The 17,447-nt window shown below is 41.8% G+C and overlaps 1 protein-coding gene across 1 annotated transcript in view; it reads left to right on the top strand.

Annotated features, from left to right (window-relative positions):
* The window catches only part of NCAPD3 (non-SMC condensin II complex subunit D3), a gene marked incomplete in the record, with an annotated part of 2,635,837 nt that overhangs the window by 2,525,004 nt on the left and 93,386 nt on the right, over positions 1-17,447 (top strand). The window contains 1 exon segment of the mRNA XM_044081165.1: positions 15,509-15,586. Within this exon segment, the coding sequence (XP_043937100.1) occupies positions 15,509-15,586 (78 nt within the window).

Here is a 17,447-nt window from a genome sequence, read left to right as displayed (position 1 = left end):
CACCCCACACTATAGGAAAACTAAGTTTCTTCACTACCTATACCAATGATAGTCCAAATATCAGGAGAATAATTAATAATAATTGGAAAGTGCTTTTGACTGATGACTATACGCAACAGTTGGTAGGTAAGATACCGCATTTTGTTTATAGGAGCAATAAAAGCCTTAAAAGAATGCTCTGTGATAGACCTAGCAGAATGGAACAGAAGTTGGTTGAGAAAGTAGGCACCTATCCATGCAACCGCTGTAACTATTGCAAATTTATTACTAATGAACAAATCTTCACACATCCTGAAACAAGATATGTTTTTGAGCCAAGATTTTTAGCTACCTGTGACAGCTCGGGATTGATTTATTTAGCTACCTGTGTAAAATGTTCAGCATTTTATGTTGGCTTAACGAAACGTAAGCTTAAAAATAGAGTGTACAACCATGTTTATGATATCAAAAAACTAAATGAATTGAATGCTCTAGCGAAACATGTACAAAGCTATCCAGGTCATTCCTTTGTGTTTAGAGTCTTGGAAATAGTGGAACCGAACACTAGGGGAGGAGATTATGTTAATTTATTAGAGCTCAAAGAATTAAAGTGGATCTTTAGATTAAAAGGGCATCATCATCCAGGTTTGAACCTCTACGTTTCAATCAAACCATATCTTAATGCACGCAGGTAATGGTTTTGATTTTCAAATGATTATAACATGTTTTTCCACCTATAGGTGTGAAGCAGTTTATTTGTTAGTATGATTTTATTCCTTTTTTGACAAACCTGACACATCTGATTAACTTAGCATTTGTGCTTATTTGTACCTTATTTCCATACATGGTAGTAAATATTCCTCATATTTTTGTGTTTCTAACCTCCTTTCCCCCCCGCCCCTCCCTCCTCTCTCTCCTTTTCCTTTACCTGAATTTTTGTATGGCCCCCTATAGCCACATACATTTGTGCATATATATACTTGTTCATGCATTTATTCATAGAATGGCAAATAGTATATACATATGTTAGTTAAATTTGTAGGTATCATTAATGAGTCAAGAAGTAATGTACACTCATATAGTCTGGTTTTTGTTTACCAATACTCTTTACTCATACATTTTATTCTCATATAGTTTTGCACATCTAAGTGCATTTACTTTCATTTGTTTGAATGTGGTGCACATATTCTCAAACTGAAGTTAATAGTGTAGATATATATGTTTACTTGACTTGGTTTTTTCCTAATGTTTTTATGTAACTTAATAAACTTTTTTAAACAGTTTTTATTCTGTATGTATAGAAAATGTTCAAGCTTTTTGCTTAGTTCATATGGATTTTTAATCCTCTTGGTGGAAGTGTTTTTAGAAACTTGCCCTCCTAATGCTGTTGTTTTTAACTGTTTTAATTGTTTTATAGAATCATTGAATGTGTTTAACTGCTATTAAACAATTAAGTGCTTTTGAGTTCTGTATATAAAGATGCTCAGTTAGTTGAAACTTTTATGGTCTGAAGAAGCGTACAGGAAGGTACGCGAAAGCGCTTACCACATCTCAATAAATCATTTGTTATTTAAAAATTGTACAGAGTCGTGTTGAGTCCGTAGTTTATATTTTATCACAGGAGTAAATCTTTATGGGAGGGAATAGTAGAATTTTTGATTTCTTTGCATTGAGAGAGAGGTGGTTTTGGCACATCCAGTTTTTGGTTGTTGAAAAAGCACTTTGGGTTTTAGTCAGCAATTCAGAGAGGTTTGAGGCAGAGCAGACTAAGGTTGAATCATCTGCTTATTGAATGATTTTGGCATCAGGAATAGCAGTGTGAAGGTTATTGATGAAGATATTAAAAGGCATAGGCCCAAGGATGGATCACTGTAGTACGCCAGTTGGGGTAGGTAAGAAGGAAGAGGTGGAGTTCTTCCATTTGACTGCCTGAGATCTGTCTGATAGGTAACTGGAGAACCAGGATAAAGTGTTTGGTGAGAGATGGAGGTTTGAGAGATGATAGAGAAGGTGTTTGTGGGAAATAGTATTGAATGCTTTAGACAGATCGAGCAAAACAGTAGAAACCAAGTGTCCTGAATGTCGGGCTTGATTGACAGTTTCTAGAAAAGAGAGTAGAGCGGTTATAGTGCTATGGCCTGGGCGAAAGCCATGTTGGGTAGGTATAAGAAGATTGTTTTGGGTCAGGAAAGGCATAAGTTGGAGGTGGATGCACTTTTCTAGGATTTTGGAGATTGGTGAGAGCAGAGCAATAGGGCGGAAGTTTGAGATGCTGGTGTTTTTGCCTCCTTTGTGAAGAGGAAGAATATAAGCTAAGCGCAAGAGTTTGGGGATGTATGATTCTTTATAGATCTGTTAATTATGATGCTGATTGGGAGAGCTATACCATCAGCAGCACATTTTAGGAAGGAGGAGGGAATATTGTCAGGAGCATTAGAGCAAAGTTTAAGTTTGGGCAGAAGTCTTTTTATAAAGTTAGTAGAGACAGGTTTGAGCTCGAACATAATGGGAGGGTTATTAGGGGAGTTAGATGGGGGAAGAGTGAGAGGCTGGTGGGTTATTGTTGGGAAAAGTCTTGGTCAGGTCAGAAATAGTTTCTTTGAAAAATTAGTTAAATTCAGTGCCTAGTTCAAGGTTATATTTGCTTGGGTCAGGACAGTGGTTATTCTTGGATCCTGGCTTGAAGAGTGAGTTTATTGATTTCCAGAATTGCTTTGGGGTTGTTATTGTTATTGGGCTGGAGCTTGATATAATAGGATTTTTTTGTCCTTGGTGATTAGCTGTTTGTATTGGAGTAAGGTATTGGGCAGTTTATTGTTTTGGTAAAGCTTCCATAGTTTGTCCCTTTGGTGCATAATTTGTTTTGTATCTTTAGATAGCCAAGGAACTGTATTATTTTTTATCTTTTTGTATCTTAGAGGGGCTAAGGAGTTTAGAGTGTCTAGGAAGACAGAGTTGAAGTAATCTGTAGCATTTCAAGAGGAAGGGTGTTAAGAATTTGATAGTTCATTTGTTTGAGACAGTTGTGGGGTTGAAGCTACTGAGGTTGCGAGTGTATTGATGCTGGTGTCGGGAAGAGCTAGTTGAGCGATGAATGAAAGCTGGGAGATGGTCACTAATGATGTCAGGAATTGTGCCAGAGTTGGTTATTTTATTTGGATTGGAGTCTAGTATCCAGTCTATAGTGGATCCAGGGGAATTTATTTTGTTAGGTTGGGTGATGGAGAGAATTATTTGAGTGAAGTTATAGAGGTTGATGGATAGGGAGGGAGAGGGACTATTGACTTTATTCCAGTCAATATTTACATCTCCTAGAATGTAAGTTTCGTAGTTACAGTAGAAGCCCACAGGAGAATATCTTCGAGGGTAGAGATATTGTTACCAGGTGAGATATATAGGGCTATGATGCAGATATTCTTGTGTTTATTCATTTTTAGTAGTCCAGCAAGTCAGTTCAGTGTTCTTGAATTGAGGAATTGGAATTTGGAGGGGAATTAAGATAAGAAGGTTGGAGTAGACTAAGGCTGAGCCACGACCTTTTTATTTAGTCGGTCGTTTCTGAGAGTATGAAATTCTGGGTGCAGGATCTCAGAGTCAGAGATATAGGGTTTGAGCCAAGTTTCAGAGATGGCTAAGATGTCTGGTTGGTTATGGCTTAGCCAAGCTTGAAATTGGTGAACTTTGTTAAGACTCTGGGCATTGATAGTAAAGATTTTTAGGGTGTTGTGGGGGAGGAAGGGGATAAGGTGTAGGTGTTGCTAATAAAGAGACTAGGAGCAGGTTAGGATGGATATTTCCAGCTAGGACTAGGTTGTTAAAGGAAATATCCTTTGGCCATTTGGGTTTGCAAGGTATGAGTTTAGGTAGATCTAAGATTAGTTTAGGTTTCAGTATCTTAACTGTGGAGGAGAAGATTTTAGAGTGGAATAGATGCAGAGGGTTAGGCTGAATAAGCGAGGAGGACATAGAATGGTAATGCGAGTAAGACTGAAGGTGAAAGTGGGTTTGTGTGGTGGTTATTTTTGCAAGCAATATTGGACATTGTTGCCTGCTCAGCAGAAATGTTTTATGAATGAGTTTTTTCCTAGTATAACTCAAAGATTTTGAAACATGCTTTGAAGAGAGTCTTGGAAGGTTTGAGCTCAATTTCTAGAAATGCAGCCAGCTGCCATTGTATTGAGAAAGTATGCTTGATTAGATAAACAGAATTTTTCTTTGGATTAAAAAAATGAGATTTTGAATGCTCCCTTAAGTCCTGAATTTGTGACCCATATTCTCAATTAATGGGATGACTGAGGTGTAATGATGCATGGGATATCTAGTGTGTTTCATATCCCCAAGCTTTCTCCTAACAAGGCATCACAACTTCAAAGGGCAGAACAAAGCAAATTCCCAGCCTAGACTTTGCACCAAGAGGAAATGGCAAGAGGAGGATGCTTACAAACCAAATAAATGGGTTCCTTTCTCAAAAAGGATCAATCCCCTGCTAAAGAATGACTATGCAGAGACTTTGGGATTCTGTCCCTCCTCCCATTTCCCATTCCACCAGGCTTTCATTCAACCCAGCATTTTGAACACAAATAGCATCAGACAAATGGATGCAGAAGATACTCTTGGCAGTGGACAGAATAGTCCTTCTCCCTTCAGGGGAATCCCCTCACCCACCAGTCCAGATACATCTGTTCTCTCAGGTAATCCTTCACTTGTTGCAAGCAGGGTTTATAAAAACAGTTCCTGTAAATCAAAAAGGAAAAATATTTTACTCCAGAATCCCTTTTATGCTCAATAGTGGATACTAGTGTTACAATTGTCTTACCTAAATGCCTTTCTGAAAGTACCCAAATTCCAAAATGCTCACATTGCAGATGGTTCTACCCCTTCTTTCAGACCACTGTTTCATGGTGACTTTAGATCTGAAAGATGCCTATCAAATTCCAGTTTCTCCCGACTTCAAGATTTGTCTGAGATTTGCTAATTCTGGCTCATATTATCAGTGTTCTGCATTATCCTTTGGGCTATCTACTGTGCCTCAAGTATTCAGAAAGTGCCTGGCTCTGGTGGTTGTTTACTTCAGGACCCAGGGCATCCAAACTTTCCCTTATTTAGGTTACTTGCCGATTTATGCAGAGTCTGTAGTTGTTTAGAATCATTAGGCAAGTCTTGACCATTAAAGCTCATCTGTGCTTCAAGTTGAACCTGCAAAAGTCTTCTCACACCTGTGCAAAAAAATTGTCTTCCTTGGGTATATGATAGACACAGAAAAAAGAATGGCCTATCTACCAGAAGACAAAATCTTTCAGGAATTTTTCAAAACACTTCCCCTCAAAATTCTAGGTCTCAGAGCATCAATAATTCTCATAATATTACTGTCCAGACTCTCTCTGAGAAAGATTCAATGGTACTTCAAAAAAAAAAAAAATTGGTCCCAGCACTTGCAGGTGTCAGTGCTGGAATTAGTGAAATGAGAGTTAGTGTCTCTTAATCTAGGCCTAACCTATCTCTAGACAGGCTTGTCATATTTTGCATGGGTCAGGGGAGTTTAAATGCAAGGTGAATGGGGTCATTCAGATGTTACAGTGCACATAAACATCAAGAAATGTTAGCAGTGGTTCAAGCTTTAAAAGTTCCTCACCACTTCTGATCTCCAGGTTCCCTTTAAGGAGTCCCAGACAACACCACAGTCATGTGGTACCTGAACAAACAAGGGGTTACAATGTCTATAACTTCTTTGCCGGTCGGTAGTGATAGCCAGGGAGCTAGCCTTACATCATTCTCTGATGCTTAAGGCTTCACACAACCCATCAGAGTAAAACATAGTGGCAGGCAAACAAAGCAGATCCCGGAAGAACCCTCACAAGTGGAAACTTAGGGCAGAGGTCTGATCTTGCCAAGATTTGTTCTAGATATATGGGGAACATCTCAAATATATCTGTTCACCTCCTGTCAGAACAGATAGTTTGAAAAATTCTGTTCAAGATGTCCTTGCAACCTTGCTTAGAGGACAGGTACATTTTCATTGTCTTGGATAGGAATGTTTCTTTATGTATTTCAACCTTTCCACTGATAACGAAGGTAATTCTGAAGATTCAGAAAGAATTAGCAAAGATCTGTGTAGTGACCCCCTTTTGGCCCTGGTAAAGTTGGTTTTCCCTTTTAATGGACTTGACCAAGGGCAATTACTACAAGCTTCCTCACACTCTAGATCTGCTGACACAGTGTCACAGGCAACTGGTGCACCCCAGCTTAGAACAATTGCAAATTACAACATGGATGGTTCTTTCTTGATACCTTTAAGGCACTTATTCCATAGAGGATATGCAGCAGGTATTGACAGAGGCAAGAAAACCTGCAACTAGAAAATCTTATGTTTGCAAATGGAAAAGACTGTCTGGGTGGTGCCTAGCCAATAACAAAGGTCCCAGGATGGTGTGTACCCAACTGGTTTTAAAATATTTGTGTGGGCTACTAAATGGTAGCTTATATTATGCATCTTTCAGGATGCATCTTGGAGCAGTCTTCACTGGTCTGCCTAAGGATTCCTCCTCGTTAATCTCTTTGTGGTCAATCAGTTTATGAAAGGAGTGTTTCACTTGAAGATCCCCTCAAAAGCAAATTCCTCCTCCTTTTCCTCATTAGGATCTTAACTTTGTTCTTGAAAAAATTGACCTTGTTTCCTTTTGAACCAGCCTTTCAGGCTGATTTAAAGTTCATCACATGAAAAACTGTTTTACCTATTGCTCTCACATGTGCAAGGCGGATCTGTGAGCTGCAAGCTCTCATGGTAGGCCAACCTTATCTGATTTTCCACAAGGACGGAGTTGTTTTAAGCACTAATGCATCTTTCATGCCAAAAGTTATTTCTGGATTTACTCTGAAGCAAGCCATCAATCTCAAGTTTTCTTTCCCGAACCTAAAAACAATGAAGAGAAGATTCTGAATGCCTTTGATGTGTACAGGTAGCTCCATTACTACCTTTACAGTAGAAAGTCTTTCACTTAGGCAGTGTGAATGAAGAACATACCACAGTTGCGTAAGTCGTACTTACCTGTAATAGTAAATGTTCAGATTTCACACTGCCTCAGTGGCAGCACCCACCCATCCCCTTATTTTATATATAGTTTGTTGATCTCCAGCTTTGTGTTGTTGGTTAGCTTTGGTGATTTATGTTTATATTTTTTGGCTGTGAATTGGTTGGTTTCAGGCAATTCTCATTTCTGGACCTTTTTGGTACTCCCTACTTAGCACTGAAAACCTGAACCTGTAAGGCATGTGCATTTATTAACACTGAGACATCATTTAGGCACCCTAACACACAGAAAATATTCCATTTTCAAGGTAGAGCAACATGCAGGACGCAGAACTTGGTCTATTTGGCAGAATGTGTCTGCTGTCCATCATTTTATGTTGGAATGACCAGTAACATGTTCAAAGTAAGAATTTTGCAGCATTTGGGTAATATTAGGAATAAAGACCCAAGCAATGCATTGTATAGACACATTAGTTTAAACCCCACACACACTTTCATATTTAGATGCATTGTTAATATAAAATATAACACCAGGGGGGGTGATATCAGACATCAGATAGTTTAGCAGAATCCAAATGGATAGTTAATCTAATGGCACACAGAGAACCTGGACTCAATGATGTATTACCAATAAAACCCACTTTAGAAAAAAGGCGGGTTTTTCTAAGCAAATGATTGGTTGTTAGTTTTTTTAAATGTGAGCTTTATCTTTTTGTACCTTGTCTGAGGAAGGGTTTATCCCGAAAGCGCTAACGAATAAAGGATTTTGTACTTTTACTTCAGCAGTGTCCGATTGCTTTACACTGTAATCCTCTGATTGTGGCCATATGAATTAATAAATGTATGTACATCACTGCTGTCAGACACACACAGTACAACCAAGTACATTCCCCAATATGCAGATTTCCCTACCAATTACAACAGTTTTGATTATGTACACCTCAGATGTCTGATTGTGATCAAATGAATAAAGACAATAATAATTATAGGTTGTTACTTTCAGATGTCTGCAGTGCAACCCATTACGGCTCTCACCAAATGCACAGTTGTACCCGCTAAGTGCAGCTATTTGATCATGTACACCTCAGGTGTTTATGGCCAAATGAGTGAAAGCATAAATAATAGCTATAATAATACATTTTTGCTCATTATGGTCAGATACATAAAGTGCAGTCCATTACAACTGCTCATACATGTAGAAATGCCCCCTCCAAGTTCAGTCAGTTTATTGGTTGTATATACCTTTGATATCTGATCAACTCCATGAATAAATACCGAAATAATCACTACAGGAATGTTAAGCTTGCCCTTTGAGATGCATACAGTGCAGTCCGTTACAACCCACACATGCTACATACTTCTTTAACCCATTTGCTTTCAAAATGGCACATGCCAACTGTCTGGAATATGACAATGGATTTTGTTTTTAAATCCCCAGTATTAATAGCTTGGCATATATTCAACTATGAGGTCTGGAGTTTTACTGAAGGTGTTAAATAAAGCCAAATATAATGTGGGATGAAGGCCCCAAAAACACTGTCACCAGCATCAGCATTCCCTTCAGATGCCTATCCCTCTTCTTTCCTACATCAAGAGGGAGCTGCTGTGGTGGTTGGAAGCCTTAAAGGCTAAACAGATAGTCCTCTTTCAGATGACATTGGACACTCAGACTCTTATAACAGATGCTTCAGCTCTCTTGGGGTGGTGGTATTCATGGGATCAAAAAAGATCCAGGGCACTCGGGGAGCCAGAGTGACGCACAGTCATGTGAATGCCAAAGAAATGGTGGTTGTCCTGTTGGCGCTTTCAGAACCTTATGGAAACCAGGGTCCCTTCTCATAAAGACAGACAAAACCACTGTAATATGGTACATAAACAAGTAGGAGTGCACCCACCCATTTCTCTTGTGCAGGATGGTCGATACAGACCTGGCACAGGAGAGAATATCACCTTTCAGGCCCAATACCTCCCAGCAGAGAGAAAAAACATTGCAGTGGCACTAAGCAGAATGTGTGTGAATCAGAATAAGGGGATGTTAAACGACGGTATCCTTTCAAATAATTTACAAGTACTGTCTGCCAGAAATATAATTTTTGATTCTTATCAAAACAAACAGCTTAGGAAATATGTAACAAAGTCTCCACAGAAGGAAGGCTGGCGAACAAATGGACGTGTGTTTATCCTTTTCACCATGATGCTGCAAAAGATCAGTGAGGAAGGACTGAGGGGTGGTTCTAGTGCCCTCCCTTTGTCTCAGGCAGTATTGGTTCTACTACTGAACATGGCCAAGGAGGAACTATGGATGCTGCCACAAAAGGTAGACTTGCTCACTCATTACTAGGAGTCCACAATAGCCCACCCCCACCCCCCCACCTGACTGCTCTGGAGCTGGTAGGGTGGATGATTTAATTCATATTCCCTTACAACATCTGTTTTATGGAGAATGTCTTTATTATTTAAAAAAAAAAAAAAAAGCTGGAAGACCTAACATCAGGAAATTAGAAGGCAGTAGTCTGGCTGCTTTTGGACCTTGGCTACCTTTCTGAGATTTTTCTTTTGCAACCATTCAAATATACACACCAGCTGCCCCCCCCCCCCCCCCCTTTAAAAAAAAAAAAAAAAAAAAATTTCGGAACAGTTTCATGTCTGGTTGAGAAAAGGGTTTCTGCAGCTGAGACTACCCAAAAAAGAACCAGTCAAAAATGGCTTCACTAGGTGAATTTAAGGGATCCAGTAACTGGACTTCCCCAACAGATTGAAGTCATTGTAGCAGTGTTTATATACTGTTAGGTAGTTGGTGATGATCGAATAACCTAAACAAATAATGACTGAAACTCAGACTAAGAAAACAAAATTTACAGCGGCAAGGTAAAATCACACAGACCGTTTATTGCTGCAACGTGCCTATCCCCAGATCTCGTTTGCCGCTCGTACAGCTCGGACGTGGTCTTGCTCTTGGCCGTGGCCAAGTACAATTTTTCTACTTATATTTCAACATAGCTTAGTAGTAGGTGTGTTTTGCTTCTGACCAGTTCAGTTGAACCTTTCTTGGTATCCTGTTTCTTTTGGTATATACGGGCTAGGCCCGTTTCAGTTAGAAGACCTAGTCCTCCCCTGTTTTTTCTTTTTGTGTAGCAGACCTGATAGCGGGTTCTTTGGTGTGTGACTGTTTTTTGTTCCCTTATTTCCTGGGCTTTGCCCATTTAACTTAGAGGACCTAGTCCTCCCTGTGGTTATCCCGCGGTCTCTAGGCCGTTTAAGTTAGAGGCTCTAGTTTCCCGCGTTCTGTTTAGTTAGTGTGTTCTTGTCTTTAATATGTCTAAGGATTCCAAAGAGCACGTGCCTTTGGGCTTTAAAAAAGTGTAATAACAAGATGTCTTCGGCTCCAATGGCTTCAGGGCCAACAGAAGACAGCGCATCAATGATGTCAAAATCGGCTCCCGATTTATTGGAGCCAGTGACAGATTTGTCAGTTCGGAGCCGGTCTCCAGCCGGTCTCTATAGGGAGATCCAGATCCCCGACCATGTCCTCTAGGACCCTTTCCAATGATTATGTCGATAGAGTGGTGAGGAAACTGCTCCAGTCATCGGTGTTGGATAAATTGCTTTTGGCTCCGGCCCAGTCGGCTCCGGAGCCCGTCCTCCCATCATCTTTGACTGTTCCTCCTCCAGACCTTTCTTCGGAGCCAGAGCTGTCGGATGCCTCGAGGTCGGTTCCAGTAGCCCCTTCTGGCATCTCTGCTCCGATCTCTGCTCCGACCCCATCTGCAGCGTCCACCGGGTCCAGGATTCACAGTTTGCTGGTTGGAGCCGAGAGAGAGGTATCAGTTCAATATTCTTCGGCTCCGAGCCTCCTTCTTGGCGCTTCGGCTCGGGTGAGCATGGACCCGACATTGGCTTTGGACCTTATTTCCTCTGCTCCGAGGGTGTCTTCTGCGGTTAGTCGACCTTCGGAGCCGGGGGGGGGGGGGTCAGCTTTCGAGGTCATGAGGAGTGTGCTGGCCAGGTTGTCAGCTGCATCTTACGGCACCAACATTCTTCCCCCTCCAGCACCGTTATCAGTATCAGATCACCCTCTATCTAGGGACAGCGGAGACCTAAGACCTCAGAATACCTCCATGAGTGGTCCCCTGCTTTCTGATGCCTCCCCGGATCTCTTACCTGAGGAGCCACCCAGAAAGAGTGTGTGTGCAAGAGGAAGCACATTGACTCCCAAGATGAGTCTCTCACGTCTGACACCGACCTTGAGGAGTCAGAGGGGTCCCCCAAGTAGTCTTCTTACGATATCTCTTTTTCAGATATCTTGGAAATACTGAGACAGAGAGGAGAATGGCCATCTAAAGCCCCTTCTGAGGAGGAGTCGGTGTTCCCTCTGCCTCTTGGGTTTCCTCCCCCGTTTGACGAGCTCCTGGACCTAGTTTGTCAAAAGGTGTGGGAAACTCCAGACACTGTGGAACCGGTCCCTAGGAGACCCAACAAGTTTTTGTCCGCTCCCCCTGATAAAGAATGTCTGCCGTGGAAGTCCGTTTTTCCATGCCTTCTAGACCTTATCCCAAGGGCCAGAAAGGTGGGAAAATGTGGTTCAGAAAATCGCAGAGGTTTTTGTACTATGCACATAGTGATTCTCCCTCCAGAGGCAGAGGAGGGGATGGAAATTCAGGTAGATGCCGCCCTAGAGGCAGAGGAGGCCCGTGATTCCTTTCGTGGTTCTCCCTACCAGCGCTTCTGAGAGGAGGCCCGACTGTGCGTCTCTGGAGCCAGTTGGGGGTCGCATTTCTCTATACCCAGAAGCCTGGTGAGACATCACCCAAGATGAGTGGGTATTAGAGATAATCTCCAGAGGTTATCATATTCCCCTTCTTTCATATCCCCCTCCAAACAAAAGAATCCCAGATGTTCCACCCAGTCAAAGGGATTCCGCAACATTAGAAGTTCAAAAGTTGCTGTTAAAAGGAGCCATCCAGCCCGTCCCCTCAGACCAAGTAGGATTAGGGACTTATCCAGATTCTTTTTGGTGCTGAAAAGAACAGGGGACCTGAGACCCATTTTGGATCTCAGCCGTTTGAACCTTCATGTAGAGAAGTCCAAGTTCCGCATGGTCACGTTACAGTCAATTCTCTCGTTATTAGGGAATGATGTGTGGATGTGCTCCATCGACCTCAAGGATGCTTACTACCATATAAAAATGGACAGGGCATCCAGAAGTCACCTACACTTCTGGCTGGGAGCCAGTCATTTTCAGTTTCGCGCCTGCCTTTTGGTCTCACCACAACCCTCAGGGTGTTCACCAAATGCATGGCAGTGGTAACGGCTCACTTGAGACATCAAGGACTCCAAGTGTTTCCATACCTGGATGACTGGCTCCTGTCTGCCACCACCAGGCGTCTACTGCTACAGACCAGGGACGCCACTATTGCACTGTGCCAAAGTCTGGGAATTACCTTGAATTGGGAAAAGTCTGCATTGTTGCCATCGCAGCGTGTTGCCTTTATCGTTGCCAAATTAGACACGGTGCTCATGAGGGTTTTCCTGCCAGAAGAGTGAATTCAGGTTTTACAGCAGCAGGTCTATGCTTTACTACCACTGAAGAAGGTCAAGGCAAAAGTGGTCCTCAAGTTCTTAGGGACCATGGCTGCCACGATTATGCTAGTTCCTCTTGCAAGACTACATATGAGGCTTCTTCAGTGGCTACTTTTTGCCCAATGGTCTCTTCAGCATCTCCCGCTCTCCCGTCTTATTGTAATAACAGACAGGTGCAAGCAGGATTTGCGCTGGTGGCTTCAGACCAGCAACCTCAACGTGGGTATGCCTTTCGTTCTTTCTTCTCCGATTGCCACTGTGACCATGGATGCCTCCCAGATTGGTGGGGGGGGCATTATCTCGGCAGGACAGTCCAAGGCACATGGCAGGAACACGAGATCCATTTGCATATCAATGTCTTAGAGATGAGAGCGGTGCTATTAACGTTGCAATCACTTCAAAGCTTTCTTCCTCATGGGACAATTGCAATACACTCAGACAACATGTCAGTGGTCTGGTATCTGAAGAAACAGGGAGGAACCAGGTCGTATCCCCTTTGCAGATAGGCACTTCGAGTGTGGCAGTGGGCAGTATCTTCCCGGCGTTTTCTAGTGGCAACGCACATACCGGCGAAGTCCAACGTGATTGCCGACAGGCTAAGCAGAGCTATTCTGATGCCTTACGACTGGTCCCTGAGCGAACAAGTGGCAGAACGGATTTTCCGCAGATGGGGTCAGCCTTGCTGCGATCTATTTGCCAGCCCCCTCAATGCCAAATGCAGCAGCTACTTCACCCTTATTCCCCCGAAGGGGGAGGCACCCAGGGACGCTCTAGTTCACGATTGGCCCTCCGGCCTTCTCTATGCCTTCCCTCCAATTCCCCTGATAATGAAGGTTATTCAGAAAGCAGTCCTTGGGAAGCAAAATGATACTGATTGCACCACACTGGCCTCATCAGATCTGGTTACCTTTTCTTCACCCTTGTCTAATGAACGATCTGTGGATTCTGGACCCAGAGCCAGGTCTTTGACTCATATGTCAGGGCAGTTCCACCCCTCCATTCAAGCCCTCAGGTTGACAGCATGGCTGCTCCAGTTCCATCCCTAGTCAGGCTTCATGATTTTTCACCGGAGGTGGTTCATATTCTATCTTCCTCCCACGAGCCTTCTACTAGGAAGATTTATTCCAGTAAGTGGAAGGGATTCTCTATTTGGGCTCATGAAAGGCAGATTGATTCCTATACAGCTCCCATCTCATCAGTTTTAGAGTTTCTTTTTCAACTGTTTAGCCAGGGATCAGCTGCGGCAACTATCAAAGTGCATTTGGCAGCCATTTCTACTTTTCATTTTGCTAATGAACCAAATCTAATGACGCACAGACTTTGTAGGGCTTTTCTGAAAGGGACTATGCTACTTCGACCTCCAATCTTTGATACTGTAATGCCATGGGACCTTAATTTTGTGTTACAGTGGCTTACCTCGCGTCCTTTTGAGCCCGCGGCAACCTGTGACATTAATTTTTTGTCTTGGAAGGCTCTCTCTTTGATAGCCATCACTTCGGCTAGGCGGGTCTCTGAACTCCAAGCTTTATCGGTTCGGCCCCCTTACTTGGTATTTCACAAGGATAGGGTTTCACTAAGACCTAATCCTTCCTTTATGCCTAAGGTTGCTTCGGTGGTCAACCTCAACCAGTCCATCAAGTTGCCTGTGTTTTTCCCTGAATTTTCTAACAAGGCAGAATTTAAGTTTCATCAGCTAGATGTCCACAGACAATTGCATTTCTATTTACATAGAACAAAAGATATTAGGAAATTTGATCAACTCTTTGTCTCTTTTTCAGACAATAGACTCGGGACTTCAGTTTCTAAGTAACTCTGTCCAGATGGATTTCTAGTTGCATTTCCTTCATCTATACTTCAAATGGCAAGGAATTACCCTTTAAAGTAAAGGCTCATTGTACACGTTCGGTGTCTACTTCTACTGCTTTTCAGGCTAGGATGTCTATGGATGATATTTGTGCTGCAGCTACTTGGGCATCTCCTCACACCTTCATTAGTCACTACAAATTGGATCTGATATCAAGGGGCAGATCCTCATTTGGTTCCACAGTGCTCAGGAGTATTTTCCAGTGAGCCGCCCAAGTCTAGGTTCTAGGGACGTTGTCCCACAGGTAAGAACGTAGGCGAGATTGGACTACATAACATAAAGAAGTTATGTACTCACCATAACGTTCGATGTATGCAGTCCATCTCACCTCACATTCTTACTAACCCACCCACCTACTCCCTCCTGGAGGACCTAGAGGTAGAGTCTCTGTTTTCAGCACTCCTCCTTGATGTGTTGAGTTGGTTCTTCCTCTCAGCGTGTTTGTGTGTGTGTGTGTGTGTGAGCTCGCAGCAAACAAGATCTGTGGATAGGCACGGTGCAGCATGGAATACCTCTTAGCCACGAGCCAATTGAAGACTTCGAGCTAGAGTATGGCTGAGTCGGAGCAGAGGTTAGGCTCCGAACCCACGGTTAAGAATGTGAGGCGAGATGGACTACATACATCGAATGTTATGGTGAGTACATAACTTCTTGTTATGTAACACTGTGAACTTTATACATAAAGCAATTCACAATGTAATATTTTAATCCATGTGAATCATATTTTGCTACATGCTGCAATTTATAGATTTTAGCAGACATTGTCACCTGGAAGTTATGCAGTGCATCTTTAGATGTATTTTCATATTTTCTTTTCATGATAAAGCCACTTGCATTTGAATGTCTGCTTATCCTGTTCTTATTGACAACTTTTATTTATTTGTGTTTGTTTGTTGCATTTATTGGGACAGAAAGGGAATGAGCTGCTGTTTGTTCAGCTGGTTATTTGGAGTACAGAAAAGCTAAATGGATATTTACTTATATGTTGTGGACACATGGTTGTATAAAAATGTGTCAACCTAATCTAGTCCATTGATTTCTTTTACTGTATTTTGCAGTTTCGTTCCAAAGTACCCAAGGTCAGTCATCCGACAGAACAGATACAGGAGGTGGAAGAGCAATTAGTACTCCTGACAGTAAGTACAAGTGTTACTGTGTCCAAAGTATGTAGTACTCTATGTAAAATTTCATTACCGGGGGACAACAAGACGCATCATTCTCCATAGTGAAAGTTTCGCTTGTCATTCATACCACATGGGCAGTTACTGCCACCTTATTTCATCAGATTCCACTTTATGCAAACTTAAGCAGTCTTTGGATCAGTACACACCCCCAACCCCATCCTACCCCACCCCTACTTTTTACTCTTAAGAATTGGTATGAGGTGTTGTTAGCAGTTTTTTTTTAATCTTATAGGCATTTTCTAACATTTTTTTCCATTTGCCTGTGGGATTGTTAAAGTGCCTTTTATCTTCAAGATATTCATTTATAATGCCAACTCCTGTGATACAGAAGTCACTGCCTACAAGCTCAGTCTGCATTGAGAAGTACTAAAGCCCTGACTTTCCTTCAGATGGCTCACTTTACAGCTCAGGAGCTGGAGGTATGGCATAGTAGGGTGAGAAATGTTTGCATAGGTATTTCTATATCTCAAGCAGACTTCAAAGAAGTTTTTTTTTCCAAGTAGATTGGAAATATCAGAGGTGTGATGGGGAAGAAACAAGTGGCTGGGAACATATTTTTTGGGAGTGTATTGATTTGCCAGATTTAAAAAAAATCCCTTCAGAGTACTCTATCAGAAATATTGGTGGAGCAAATGGCTGTAATTAAGGAAATTATTCTTTTGATTTGGAACACAGGATCTGAGTTGCCTAGACATAGCAAGGCCTTATTAAGTTTAATTCTGTTGGCTACCTAAAAAGCAGTTACTAGAAAAGTGAAATCAAAGTCTAAACAAACTGTATTGAGTATTGTAAAAGAGATATAAAAGATCTGGAAGAGGGATCTTTAGAAAAGGGAAGAAGCAAATTACACAAAAATAAATAGAACTTGTAGAAACAGTACATGCATAATGTTCAGGAGATGGAGTGAGTTTTAAGGAAAGGCAGGAACTGAGTGATTGATGTAATGTTGGATTGAAAGACGATTGTCATAATGAAAGAAAACATATAATGTGTGTCAGTAGAGAATTGTTTGTTTGTTTTTTTCTATTAACCTTTGTGCACCTATAACCTATGTCTTAAGTGATATTTTAATAAAGGTGTTTTAAGTTCTGTCTTTTTTTTACAGGCCCTTGTTTGCAAAGAGCCCTTTTTAGCCTTCCATTCTGACAGGGTTACATTATACACATATCCCTCTAATACTAAAACCAGTAACAGAAGTTGGTCTAAATAAGGCCATCCTTCTGTTCTTTCCAAGACCATAAAACAGTGAGGAAGGGGTCTTCCAATTACTTAGATGCTGTGCACAAGCAACTGAGGTACTGCCTGGACAGGGCAAAGGATTACAGAAGGATTTACCAGCTCTTTGTGACTTTTGCACACAACCAGAAAGGTTTACCCATCTGAAAGCAAACAGTCTTCAAGTGGCTACCTCATTTTATTGTGTTTCTGTCACAACTTCCATGGCAAACAGTTGTCTGCTGTAGTGTTAGCCTGGCCCCACTTGCCCATCCTTACTCATGTACTAACCCTAACCTTGTCCCTGTCACCCAACCCTGCAGCTTTCCTTCTGAAAAAACTTTGTGTCTGCTTTCTGTCTCTCAGGGAGACAGTAAACATAGAGAACCACACATTTGCACAGCTAACTATCCCCTAAGCTAGACTCTACTCTAACCCTAACACGTGAACACTCATTTATTGACAATTTCTATATTCTTGAGTACATTTTCCAGTCATTAGGCCTTCATCAGTGCTGCTACTGTTTCTTCTTTCATTGTGTTGCTTACAGCATCTTCATTATTAGGCCCTTTTTCACATTTAACCAGGAGAGTAATGC

Source organism: Protopterus annectens, chromosome 8.part0 (genome assembly GCF_019279795.1).
Source record: "Protopterus annectens isolate FY-2018-M chromosome 8.part0, PAN1.0, whole genome shotgun sequence".
Lineage (NCBI taxonomy): Eukaryota > Metazoa > Chordata > Ceratodontiformes > Protopteridae > Protopterus > Protopterus annectens.
This window is presented reverse-complemented; position numbering and strand designations above follow the sequence as displayed.